This window comes from Taurulus bubalis (genome assembly GCF_910589615.1).
Source record: "Taurulus bubalis genome assembly, chromosome: 3".
Classification (NCBI taxonomy): Eukaryota; Metazoa; Chordata; class Actinopteri; order Perciformes; family Cottidae; genus Taurulus; species Taurulus bubalis.
In genome coordinates, this window is record NC_136591.1 from 27,793,423 (window position 1) to 27,806,684 (window position 13,262).

Below are 13,262 nucleotides of genomic sequence, written 5' to 3' on the forward strand. Positions count from 1 at the left end.
CTTCTAAAGAAGGCTAGTTTAGACCCCGAAATATTGAAAAACTATAGACCAATATCAAACCTCAGATTCTTAAGTAGAATAATGGAAAAAGCGTTTTTTCAACAGCTGAACAACTTCTTGGCCGAAAATAACTGTTTCGATGTCTTCCAGTCCGGCTTTCGTCAGCACCACAGTACTGAAACTGCTCTTGTTAAGGTTTTCAACGACATCCAGTTAAACACAGACAGTGGCAGAATCTCAGTCTTAGTATTACTGGATCTCAGTGCTGCATTCGACACGGTCGATCATGACATACTACTAGACAGACTGAAAGTCTGGGTAGGACTCTCTGGCGCAGCACTTAACTGGTTTGAATCCTACTTGAAGGACCGACAATACTTTGTGTCGGTAGCTAATTACACATTAGAGCTGACTAGGATGACATGTGGTGTTCCCCAAGGTTCAATACTGGGGCCTCTTCTGTTCAACATCTACATGCTTCCACTGGCTCAGATTATGAAAAACAACAAAGTGTGTTATCATAATTATGCAGATGACACACAACTCTACATAACTATATCACCAGGGGACTATAGTCCCATACAAGGGCTGGCTAAATACATTGAAGAAATAACTGGATGTGCCAAAATTTTCTTCAATTAAATCAAGATAAAACAGAAGTAATTGTTTTTGGTCCCAAGGACGAACGATTGAAAGTCAGTGCTCAACTTCAATCACTAATGTTAAAAACCTCAAACCAAGCCAGAAATCTAGGTGTAGTTATGGATTCAGACCTCAACCTGAACAGCCATATCAAGACAATTACAAAATCAGCCTACTACCACCTGAAGAATATATCAAGGGTTAGAGGACTTATGTCTCAACAGGATCTGGAGAAACTTGTCCATGCATTTATCTTCAGTAGACTTGACTACTGTAACGGTGTGTTCACAGGCCTCTGTAAAAAGTCAATCAGAAAGCTGCAGCTGATTCAGAACGCTGCAGCTCGAGTCCTCACTAAGACCAGGAAAGTGGATCACATCACTCCAGTTTTGAGGTCTTTGCACTGGCTCCCTGTCAAACAAATAATTGACTTTAAAATCCTGCTGCTGGTTTATAAAGCACTGAATGGTTTAGGGCCTAAGTATGTTTGTGATCTGCTGCTACCTTATGAACCATCCCGGTCACTCAGGTCGTCTGGGACGAGTCTACTTTCTGTTCCAAGAGTCAGAACTAAACATGGAGAAGCAGCGTTCAGCTTTTCTGCTCCACAGATCTGGAACAAGGTCTCTGAAAGCTGCAGGTCTGCTGAGACCCTCAGCTCCTTTAAGTCCACATTGAAGACTTTTCTGTTTGCTGTTGCCTTTAACTGAACCAGATTCAATTACTGCATCTCACTACTGCATTTTATTTCTTAAACTGCACTGCAACTTTTATTCAACTTTTATTTTTTAAGTTGCTTTTTCTACTTTTATTTTGTTTTTTGACTGTTTTAATGTTTTCTTAACTGTTTTTAAATCTGCATTATGTTTTGATGCTTTTAATGGTTTTATGTGAAGCACTTTGAATCGCCTTGTTGTTGAAATGTGCTATACAAATAAACTTGCCTTGCCTTTCCTTGCCTCTGTGAGTAACACTGCTAACAGGTAGAACCAAATTACCTTGAAATTAAATCATATGGGAAGAAAATTTGTTGAAGAACAAATCTGAAATGGTAATGTCTTTGCATGTCAGGGAAGTGTGAACATTGGTTGTTATAGGTGTAAGTTGTATGCCATGAAGTTATGGCTGGTAAAGACTGCCAACAGTAACAAGTACCTCTTTGGCAAAAGAACTGTGATTTTCCACCAAAAGATAAAGGAGATTCTTAAAAAAATTTTTGAGGGAAAAAACAAATTGAGCCATCCAATGTTTTACTTACTTGTCTTTCACTCTTCTTTCCCTTTGCTGAGCCAAATTAAGAGTGAATAAATTAGATGTAAAGTTTCTTTTCTTTCTCCCTCTTGCTGATTTAATGACAAAATAAAACTTTCAAGATGTCAGTGAGAAGGCTAAGCGAGTTCAAATGTGGGGTTTCCAATTAGAGTAAAAGTTAGAGTTAAAAATTGTCAACCTTTGAAAGAAAAGACAGAGAAAAGTAAACTTGATGAGAAGCTGAACGAGAGACTTAAAGAGGTTTTCATACCACACAAACACTCACACGTCTTAAATGATCACTCCAGCTTTGTAATGCAGATCTAGATATAATAAGCTTAGCATGCAAAGCCAGCTATTCCATATATAAAAGATCTCAGGCAACATTTGTACATTTGTGCTTAAAGCTGAAAATGATCTGTACTCGATCTGGGGGGGGAGGGGGGTGTATTGTGGGAGGATCAATAATTTATGAGACCATGAATAAATTGCCTTATTACACGTGTAAATTGCAAAGAGGGATTATCTAACTGAAGCAGATTTACTCCCAAGGATATTCAGCTGTACCTGGCAACTTCATTTCCATCTCCTCCTAAAAACTGTGCATGAAACATATTCCCCATAGGGAATTATTTTTTCATGTGCATGTCAAGCAGTGGGTTATGGAGCAGAGGATGGGTGTGTAAACTGCAGGTAACTCCACAGACCTGGCTTTGAACTGGCTGCAAGAACATGGTCAAACATGGACATGTCTGTATGAGTGAAGAACTGCTGAATATGTACTTTTACAAGAGGTCACTAGTCTGCTGTTGTCAGTTGGTTTCAGTTGAATACTATGTTAGTACAACATCTGCTGTTTAGCTGACATGGTTATATCCACCATGTGCCACTGCTGTAGCCAAACAATTATGCATTTTGTGACTGTTGTTCAAGATATTAAAGACATATTATTTGTTTTTTTTTGTAGTTACATATTTGGAGTGGTACATTAACAAGTAAACAAAATGTACCTCTGGTGTAACTCGTGTGAATGGTATCTCATACTATATTTGTCCGATTTGTAATTACTATCATCACTATCATTACATTTTTTATTGTTTTAACCCATAGTGTTTTAAGTTTCACAATTGCCTGCAGTAAAAACTTCACTGTCAAAACTCCTGTCTTCAACCTTTATTCAAAGTGTGTTTAGCTCCTGCAGACATAGTCAGGGCTTCTAAATGTGATATATGGTATGCATCGTCTAAGTGGTGAAGATGTTCTCTTCACTTGCTCGTGTTGTACGTATGGCAGATAAAATACAACCCACCACCGATCAATAATTCATTGTCAAATACTGTCTGTGGGTTCTGCTCTGGCTCTAATGGAGCTCAGTGAGATATCCTACACACAGTGGTTCTGTTCGTTCTCGCTCTCATAGACATAGATCGGATGCACATATTTCGATGCTTCCAGGATCCGATGGACTGGAGCCGGACAAAGATGGGCTCTACCTGATAACACAGTCAGAGGGATGAAAACATTCACTAAACTAGAACCCTCTGTGCTGAAAGCTTATCGAATGCTCTGCAGTCCTCTCGCTTTCACTCTCAATACTTTCTTTTGTTGGCAGATTTCTTCCTCTGCTGCTCAAGGCATCAAGTCATGCTTTTCTACCTTTCCACTTTGACAACTTCTACGTGACCACAATAGATAAAATGGAACATCAACATTATATATCCCTGTTATATTGGCATCGCTTCTCTTGTGTAGTTGCTTAGTTTGCCGACAAAAAAGTTAATTGATACAGTAATAGATAATCCTGCCTGTGACCTTGCAAAATGTTACTCATAACTTTACTCTCATTAGTGCCACATAGTTAGAAGCTAATGCAAGTTTAATGCCCTCGCACCTAAAAATAAGAGTGCTTTGCGCCTTCATGGCCTACATAGTGCAAATAAAACATTTGAAGATGTCTTTGTGCTGATTTTGATTTGTGTATGCGCATATAAATACACATTCTTTTACGGTGCATTTGTGTGGATAATCGTCTTCATAATGCAGACTGAGGAAGAAAGAAAGATGGTGGAGCAAAATGAAAAGGGAGGATGGAGTAAAAGAATGTGCATTACACAACAACCGTTATTTTTTGCTGATATTGCATCAACTAGGCTGGAAAATGTACTTTAATTCACACGACTTTGAAGACTTTCAAAAGGCTTTTCTTTTTGAAGTGTTCATTTCTTCTTGACATTCCTGATCATGTCTAAGGGATTTCCAAAGACATTTCCTTTCATGTAATCTCATAAATAATCATATTTTATAAGAAGATCAGCTCCTAACTCCCATCTGCAACAAACACACAGGTGATGCAGAAACTGGGATTTACCCCAAGAGGCATGTCCTCATGTTGTCATCGACTGCTCCCACATCAGGGCTTGGAACAGAGGAATAAGGAGCTTACTGTGCTCAAATGTACACAGCGTGCTATCATGCAAGCTGAGAATGACAACCACTGTAAACCACAGCAAGACACACGAGAGGAGCTCACACACACAGAGTCTCTGGAGAGAATACCACTACACAAGAAGAGACCAGGAATGCCAAAAATGTAAAAGACATTTGCTTCAATCCAGTCTCTGCAAAAGGGAACAAAGCAGAAGAACACATGACCAACATATCCTTTAGATCAGTGGTTCTCAACCTTTTTTCAGTGATGTACCCTTGTGAAATATTTTTTCAGCCAAGTACCCCCTAACCAATGCAAAGCATTTTTGGTTGAAAAAAAGATGTAATACACAGCACTGTGCCATCAGTGTCTGATTTAATATAGGATATATACAATTCAGTTTATGAACGTGCACTTATATTTTATTGAGTGTTTATTAAATTACAATGTTAAAAAGATTTTTTGATGGATGTTCATTTTAAATATATTTAAAAATCTCACATACCCCCTGGAATGCCTTCACGTACCCCCATTTGAGAACCACTGGTTTAGATCATTTATAAGCAAGCATGAAGGATTTATAATGTACAATTACATTTGTATTTGATTGTATATAGATTATGCCATTATATTGCCTGAGCAGAAATGGATTCTGTGAAGCTTCATCTGTGATTCCAGTGTGTCAGCAATGTTTCGACTCACTGATCTTAAGATTTGTATTTTGCTGACAAGGGTGTACTGTACATTTGAAAGCTGAAAGCTATCCAAATAATAGTAAAGGCAATGAATAATATATTTTAAATTCATATTTTTTATCCTGTATAAGAATGCCATGCTTCTGTATCTGTTGTTATGACTGTTTCCACAGGGAGTCAGTGCTGCAGTGAGCCCGACTCACCGAGACAAAGACGAGTGAGATAAAAGGCAACACCTGTACCACAGCGCCGAGTGATGATACATCATCCTCATGTGACGCCAGAGCGGCTTTTGAAGACACAGCAATTTACACTGCTGGACAAATGAATCACACACATCACAAAATCATAATAAATAAATGAACACTTGTTTCAGTAAACGATCCTTTCAACAGAAGCTTTGCCAGGGCTCAATTGTCTCTTTTGAGTTCCTATTTGATCTTATGCAAATGAATCATGCATATTGAAAAGGTTTGAATAAACACAATGACTATTTACAGCAACATGTCTCAGTGAGGCAAAGCAAAAATAATTCATGACTTGTTTTTACAAGATAAAAAATCTTGGCCTCTCAGGCTGTTGAACCAGTGTTGAAGTGTGATCACACTCCAATGTGCAACCACATTTCATCTCATTGTTTGTCTTTTTTTCTAGTAATCGATGTCCAAATGACAATTGGAGGCTTAAATCCTTTCTCTTCTTGTCTTGCACATTTGCACTTTTGCATGCACTATTCAGCAGATCTGCTACACTGGCAGATTTATTTATTAGGAATAACAAAACTCCTGCAAAAGCCAGCTTCATGCCATAAATCATCCTGCAGGACCAGAGACAACGTAGAAGCTGTAGAAAGGAGAGGTGGTAGCAGGATGGCCAACTTTGGGTGCAATTTCACTCAATTAAGGGGAGAAGGAGGAACCACAAATCCTTAAACGAGCCACTCTCTTGCAGTCATACTCATAAAATGAAATTCCCACTGAAAATGGCAAAGTGCACAAAGTCATAAAAACAGCAAGCATGACCTTTAGTCTGCACGAGATATAACAGAAATAGACGGCAGTCGGTGGATCTCATTGTACCATAGATACACTTCTTCTGTTTGTTCTTCCACTCATTCATGCGTTAACTCATAACAGTTATGATACGGCGTGGGCATAATACATAATAGAGGAGTTTGTGTCCGCATGTCTCTGAAGAGTTTTAGAAATATTATATAAGTCTTGTTCTCTCAAAGTTTAGAGATGCAGAAAGACAGATGTGTTTGGCTTAAAGAATAAAAAGATTACTAAGGTGACATTGCTGAGATATATTGCATCTGCATGAAAGAGAAGACCAAACATGTGGAAGAATCAGACAGACAGGAAGGATGTAGGAAATCTACCTTGAGGATAAACTGTTTATGATATTCCCTTCCCCCTCCTCCTCTTCCCGCACGGAATAAGAGTCATCCCTGGTTATCATTTCCTGCCCATTAACACCTCATTACCAGAACAAGAACAATAGGCGCTGGCCGCATCCTGTCAGAATTCAGGACACAGTGAAACCTTTTTAGAAAGTTGAATTCTGAAAACCTCTAACCAGATATAAACTGAGCAGCTGGAAATTCAGGATATGAAGGGGAAATGGCAAGGCTATTAAAATATGTTTCATACAAGCCCATCAGTCTGACTAACACCAGTGAGAGGCAGATTAGAGGGGGATTTGTTGGTTGGCTGGAAGTTACTTGGTATTTTTCTCAGCAGGTCCCAACTTTTTTTCTGATGAAAGCCCTACGGCAGCCATTACTAAGTCTGACTGACAGCTCTGTGCAGCAACTGCAACTAGATGACAGGTGCCCTCGTCGAGCAGCAAGGACAGAGGGCTTCTTCCCCTGCAGAAGGGTCAGGAAATGTAATGAAATCTGATATCAAGTTTTAGCTTCATGAGTTTAGTGACTAATTTCTTCCCACTTTTATTGAATCCTCGTTCAGTGAACAGTATTCCTCTATAGCGGTACTTTTTTCCCTCTCTGTTGACAAAATCCAAACACTGTATCTGTTATACAACACCCGTGGGATGCTCTAAAACTTAGATTAGTCAAATTTACCTCAGGCTTGTTCAAGTCTCACGTCGGCAGACTGAACAATTTTATGCTCTAAGACATTCAGTGTCAACAAACAAAAAACCTGCATCCGACAGCATTCAACCTCACACATACACATTTTTTCCAGCACACATTCAACATGCAGCATAATGAAGGATTTAGAGGTCTGGCTGTGCAGATACTCAGTGGAAATCAATACCACCCACAAATAATCTCACATTCTGTTCAGCAGAAGCACAACAAGCAAACCACAGAAAACAAGCTGACAGTGCTGTGGGTCAGAGGGTTTTACAGTTTTTCGGACTAAACCTATATAGTCTTCTATAGAATGGGATTACTTGTCTATTATTATGAACTAATAGGTGTTTTGGTGCGACTTTCATGAATTCAAACAAACAGCAGTAGACCAGCAACCCTTGTGATCTGCAACGGTTGTCTCACGGCAAAATAAACAAACGGATATATTCTAAATATAGCGTACACTTAAACTGATGTTGACATCCCCATTCAAAGTAACTCCTGTCTGCTCCTCCAAGGCGGGGACTTGCCGAACCATCATTTGTAGGTCATGATACACTACTGCTGAGGAGGGATAAGTACCTCATACAACCCCACTCCAAAAGACCAGAACTATCCCTTTAAGCACAGGACCCCTCCATGTTCTCCTCCATAACAGTGACAGATGTTACATCAGCTGACAGTGTGACTCCTCTTTAATGTGTGAATTTTGGATCCATCTGCCAACTTCAATGCATTCCAGTTATTGTCTCTCCCATGTGTGCCTCAGCGCTACTATTAATGAGCTCTTAAAAAACTATAAAACCCTTGAACTAAAGTACATCATTAAAACGACATCTTTCTTGCTGTTGTGGAGAGTCATTAAATATTCAGAGGCAAATCATCAGCATTGCACAGCTTGATTCACTCTTACATCAGGAAGTGGAGTTATCGTGGAGATAGTTTGTGTGCATGACTCACTTCCTGAAGGTCGGTATGGATCCCTGTAAGGATCGTCCAGGAGACGTCCCCGACCCGTGGCTTTGTCCTGACAGTAAACTGTCCGTTTCAAAGGCAAACATCCCGTCACGGTCCTCAGGAACATCGAGGAACTCCCCGTCGCTCCACACTCCCACTGTGCCATCCATCGACTGGTATTTTATCTCTATGGTAACGCAGGTCTGAAAACAGACCAAAATGAGAAAACGATCAGCAGATAATTAATATGCCTTCACTTCCACAACAATCACAGTGTACCTTTTTTTTTTATCTTCAAAGCATTTGGTGGAAAGGTAATTTTATCTTAATGTGTGTAAAACGATAGTTATAAAATGTGGCAATGTATTTAAACCACCTGTTCAGCTGCTGCTGACGCATTATCTCTGCACCAAAATCTCAAACGACTATCTGACGTGTCAATTCTAGACACTCTGATTAATATCCCTGAAACTAATCTAATTTGTTTGTCACCGCTGTCATCACTGTCATAACTTATATTCCTTTGGATACGAAAATCATTCAACATGTCTTAGCATAATATCTTATCTTAGCTTAGCATAAGCTTGGCTCTATAGGCCATAATGTATCTGTATCTGTTGGTCGATCCACCACTTTGGTCCACAATTAAATATTTAAACAACCGTTGGATGGATTGCCGTGAAATTCACGACTCTGCATTCATGTTCCCCTCAGGATGAACTGTAAAAACTTTAGTGAACCCTTGACTTTTCATGTGGCACCTTTATGATCTCATAATTTAAATTGTGTCCAGTACTTTGTTTTATGACCAAATATCTGCAAAACTAATGACCTTCTCATCAGTACGTTGTGTTTAGTGCTGATTAGCAAATGCTAACATGCTAACATGCTGAGGTTTTCTGCTATTTTTATAGTGCAGCTTTAATGAAGCTCCAGCAGAAGTTCAGTCAGGAAGATTATACTTTTGCATAGGCCTTACAGGCCTTAGGCCTGTAGTTTATATCTCATATATACTGCCATTTACTGCTCTCACGCCTTAAGTGGGACTGTGAAACATGTCATCAGTTGTTCTTATCAGATGGCCATATAATTGTTATGTATTTGAGTTTTGAATTTAATATGACAAATTGAAAATATTTTGGTATGTCTCAATATCGCCCAACATTGAAGACTAGTTATGTTTTTTTTTACTTTTCTTTTTTAACTATCTTGATCCGCTCCACTCCTAAAACACCAGCACAAAGTATGTAATCATGGCAACACATCACTTCTTGACTTCTTAAGTCTTAAAGCACATAAAATTCAGGGGGAAACGCTGGTCATTAGTGGTTAGTTAGCAAAATAAAAAATGTTTGCAGTCAACACCATTGAAATTGATTAGAGTGGACACATTGTTGGATTGAAGATGGGAAGTGGAAGTAGCTGACAATTCTGTCTGAAATTAGGCAACACCTTAAAGCTTAGTCTTAGTCAGTAAAGACAACACACTTTAACGAGACCTCTTCCACCTTGTATTTGCTGTGGGAATCCGGACTGACAATGATTTAGTCAGGCCAGAAATATTGGTGACACTGGAGTTTGTCTTTGAAGTCTTCTGGGAAGTCGTGTTTGGACAAATATTTTCCTCCTGTCAATGACTGCATCTTTATTACGAACCGGCCAATTTATTCTCCTGACAAAGACAGATGAGGGTCGGTCGGTCGGTCGGTCGGTCGGTCGGTCTCTCTCTCTCTCTCTCTCTCTCTCTCTCTCTCTCTCTCTCTCTCTCTCTCTCTCTCTCTCTCTCTCTCTCTCTCTCTCTCTCTCTCTCTCTCTCTCTTTCTCTCTCTCTCTCTCTCTCTCTCTCTCTCTCTCTCTCTCTCTCTCTCTCTCAAGACAATCACTGTAGTCCGCCAGGAGATTGCAATATGCTCCTCATAGTACGAGCATATTGTCTCTATGGCAACCAGTGCAGCTGTAGGTAAAAGTGTTGGATTTAGTTTCTTCCTCCAGGGAGGTAAGCACTGGAATTCTCTTAATTGTGTGTGTGTGTGTGTGTGTGTGTGTGTGTGTGTGTGTGTGTGTGTGTGTGTGTGTGTGTGTGTGTGTGCGTGCGTGCGTGTGTGTGTGTTTTGATGTGTGATTTTACGAGAAGCCACTTGCGCATACAGTATGGCAGTGGCTGTGAGTGGATGTGTGTGTGTGTGTGTGTGTGTGTGTGTGTGTGTGTGTGTGTGTGTGTGTGTGTGTGTGTGTGTGTGTCTGTTAGCCCTAAAACACTCCCATGCTGTGTTTTATCATCTCAGAAACATCACATCAGCACTGCCAGCTCCACTAACACATTTCTGCACCCCGGGGTGCTTTGAAACCTCAAATCCTCTTCACACTCATCGTCGCCACTGAGCTGCTCCCAGTTTAGCTGTTCTCTACACAATTTCTAATCAATAGAGAATATCTGGATCAATGTTATTAATGTTATTGTGCTGATGTTGCGAAGAGACTGTATTTCCATCAAATCCTTGTTGATGTGCAAGTTCTTTATTTAATGTTCCCCTAATTGTTTGAAAATGCATTTTGCTGACTAATACGATTTCATTTAAATTCTACTATGCAATTGTAGTATAATTTTACAACTATAAAGCGTTTGATTTCAGCTTTGGTAAACTATTTTTGGACTATAATTGTCCCTTTTAATTGTATCTTTAATGACATTAAATATATATTTTTGCATCAGCTCTTCATTGAAGCTATACAAGTACACTATTTAAAGTCCAAACTCCCTATTTTCTTTAGGGATGGCACATATTTAAGTATTCTAGATGCCTTCAGCATAAATACACATTTCCACAAATCTCATCCCAACATAAATGGTGTTTTCTCCTCATTTTGGATGTCCTTGTAGCATACCCATGGCAGCTGTAAACCAGCATTAATTGATTTACAACAACCTTTACCTTTATTGAAGTGTTGTTATCGTCGGTGAGGGTGTCGGTCAGCTCGAGGTGTCCCTCCTCAGCCACCTTCTGAAGTACCATACAGAAAGTCCCCACCAGTCTGCAGGGAAACACCAAAGGAGAGTCACACATCGTAAAAAGAAATTTGTGAGATCAATACAAGGCATTACATCAATTCACAGTGTCCTTTGTTTGACCTCTGCTGCCCATCTGTTTCCCTGTGTGTGCATCTACAGTCTTTTTAGTCATTGTCACATCGCTGGTTTATCAAATAGTACTTTTTTATTCATCTAAAACATCTGGTCTCCACCACTTAGTGTCAGAGTGTGCAATTAAGTGTGTGTCAGTGATAGACTGCTGTGTGATGGATGGTGTTTCTGTGAGAGCCATTGAGAAAATAACATACTGCCTTTGACAGCCAACTACAGTATGTCAGTCTCTTTCACGTAGCATCCCCGGGTTTTTGTCATTATGTTGTACACAACTGTCAGAAGTGTGGTAAGACATGTAAACATATGTTTTGTTTGTTTCGAAGAAAACTTCACAGGCCATCATATTAACTCATATTTACACTTCATTTATAAACTCCCTGTAGTGTGGACGTTTTTAATACTGTGAATGTTGCTAACACTACTGATGCCACTGAGAATCAACGATCTACCCTGTAGCTTCAGCTGCTGGTTTGGCTTGTTGCTCCGTGTGGCTGCCTCCATACTGCGTTCAATTACTTTCCTTTATAAAACTAGCTCAGACCAACTGATTGTAAGCTACCTCCCACTCAAAGTGGCATTCCGTGGTATTTCCTTATAATATACAATAAGCACCATTAAGAACACATTGGAAAGCGTTGGTGTGACAATTAGCAATACCCTTGAACAGTACATTATTGACGATACAGTACTGCCTCTCGTACCTTATTGCTTAAGTATTCCAGAAGCTTTTACTTTGCGACTCAGGTCTTCAAGCATTTCAGACAGCTATTTCTCCAAAGCTTTCAACACATTCCAGCACCAGGCAACAATTTGTCAGCCAATGAATCTCTTAGTGATGCCCCCCCCAAGGACGCACAAGTAATGGATGAAGACTTGCACACCATTCATTCACCCAGCACACCAAATGAAAATGTTGTCTTTTGCTTCTATTTTCTAAAGTTGCCATTTAATGACAAGAATAAGTTCTTTCTCCTTTCTCTTTGCTTTAATTTGAAAGCTGAAGGCTAACGAGACCTGAGATTCAGCAAGTGCGGCACATTTTGCTTTTAACCATAACTTTTTTCTTCAAAATTAGATATATTAACAAACGTCTAACTGGCAGGGTAAATGGGAAAATGTACATCAAACAGCATTTGTTTTTTATTTGAGTAAAACCTCATAACATAATTAAATTCATTATTTAAATATAGTAATGCTGCATTCATATCGTCTTTGGAGTAACAGTGTTCTTATCAACAGCCAAATAATTATGATAACTTTTCCTTCGTTTAAGGTAATGAAACCAAATGTATTGGTTATAGAGTTATATTGCCAATGCATGGACATTTTAACCCTCAAATAACCAACTCTGCAATTGGGAAACATTGCGATTTGGGTTTGCTAAGGTTTAGAGGTTCTTCGTTGTCATTATTGGAAACAGAATAGTCTTTTTTTGTTGTTGTTTTTATATTTAAGATCATGAGACATGAAGTTAATTTCTATGCTGCCCAAGGATCCGTCACAGACTATAACAGTGAGAAGAAACCTGGTACAGTCCCCATTCAGCTGGCCAATTAGAGCTGGTGAATAATTTAAGGAGTTTCCCCCCAAAACAGTTTGTTGTCCAGCCGCACACAACAAACATTCAGCGCAGCCCACACTGAGCCACAGCCATATGTTATTTCTACTGTACTCTAATGGACACTAGCTCACATAGATGCCATTAACATATGGATTGAAAAATCCAGTGGCGTTTTTAATTTCAATACATAAGTGACAGACAGGATAACACTTATAAAATACTTTAGTAAAATGGAGCAACAAGACAGTCGTTGGAAATAATAGACACGCAATCACCAGGCTGGATGAGTCCGCAGAGAGAGGTAATATCATAAAACAAGAGCATACGATCAATAGCTTACCACTTGTATGCTCACACACACACACACACACACACACACTCACAGAGGAAATACACATGGGTGGCTGCTAATGATGTGGGCTGAACATGGCTATCAACATCGACAGTCAGACGAGAGTGAATGAGCACAGGGCACACAAACA

General features: G+C 39.4%; 1 protein-coding gene across 2 annotated transcripts in view; it reads right to left on the reverse strand.

Moving 5' to 3' along the window:
* Positions 1 to 13,262, reverse strand: part of otofa (otoferlin a) — a gene marked incomplete at both ends in the record, with an annotated part of 70,243 nt that overhangs the window by 30,598 nt on the left and 26,383 nt on the right. For both annotated transcript variants that reach the window (XM_079216113.1, XM_079216114.1), the window contains 2 exons: positions 8,078 to 8,277; positions 11,008 to 11,107. In XM_079216113.1, coding sequence (XP_079072239.1) covers positions 8,078 to 8,277; positions 11,008 to 11,107 — 300 coding nt within the window. The remainder of the gene's footprint in view (positions 1 to 8,077; positions 8,278 to 11,007; positions 11,108 to 13,262) is intronic.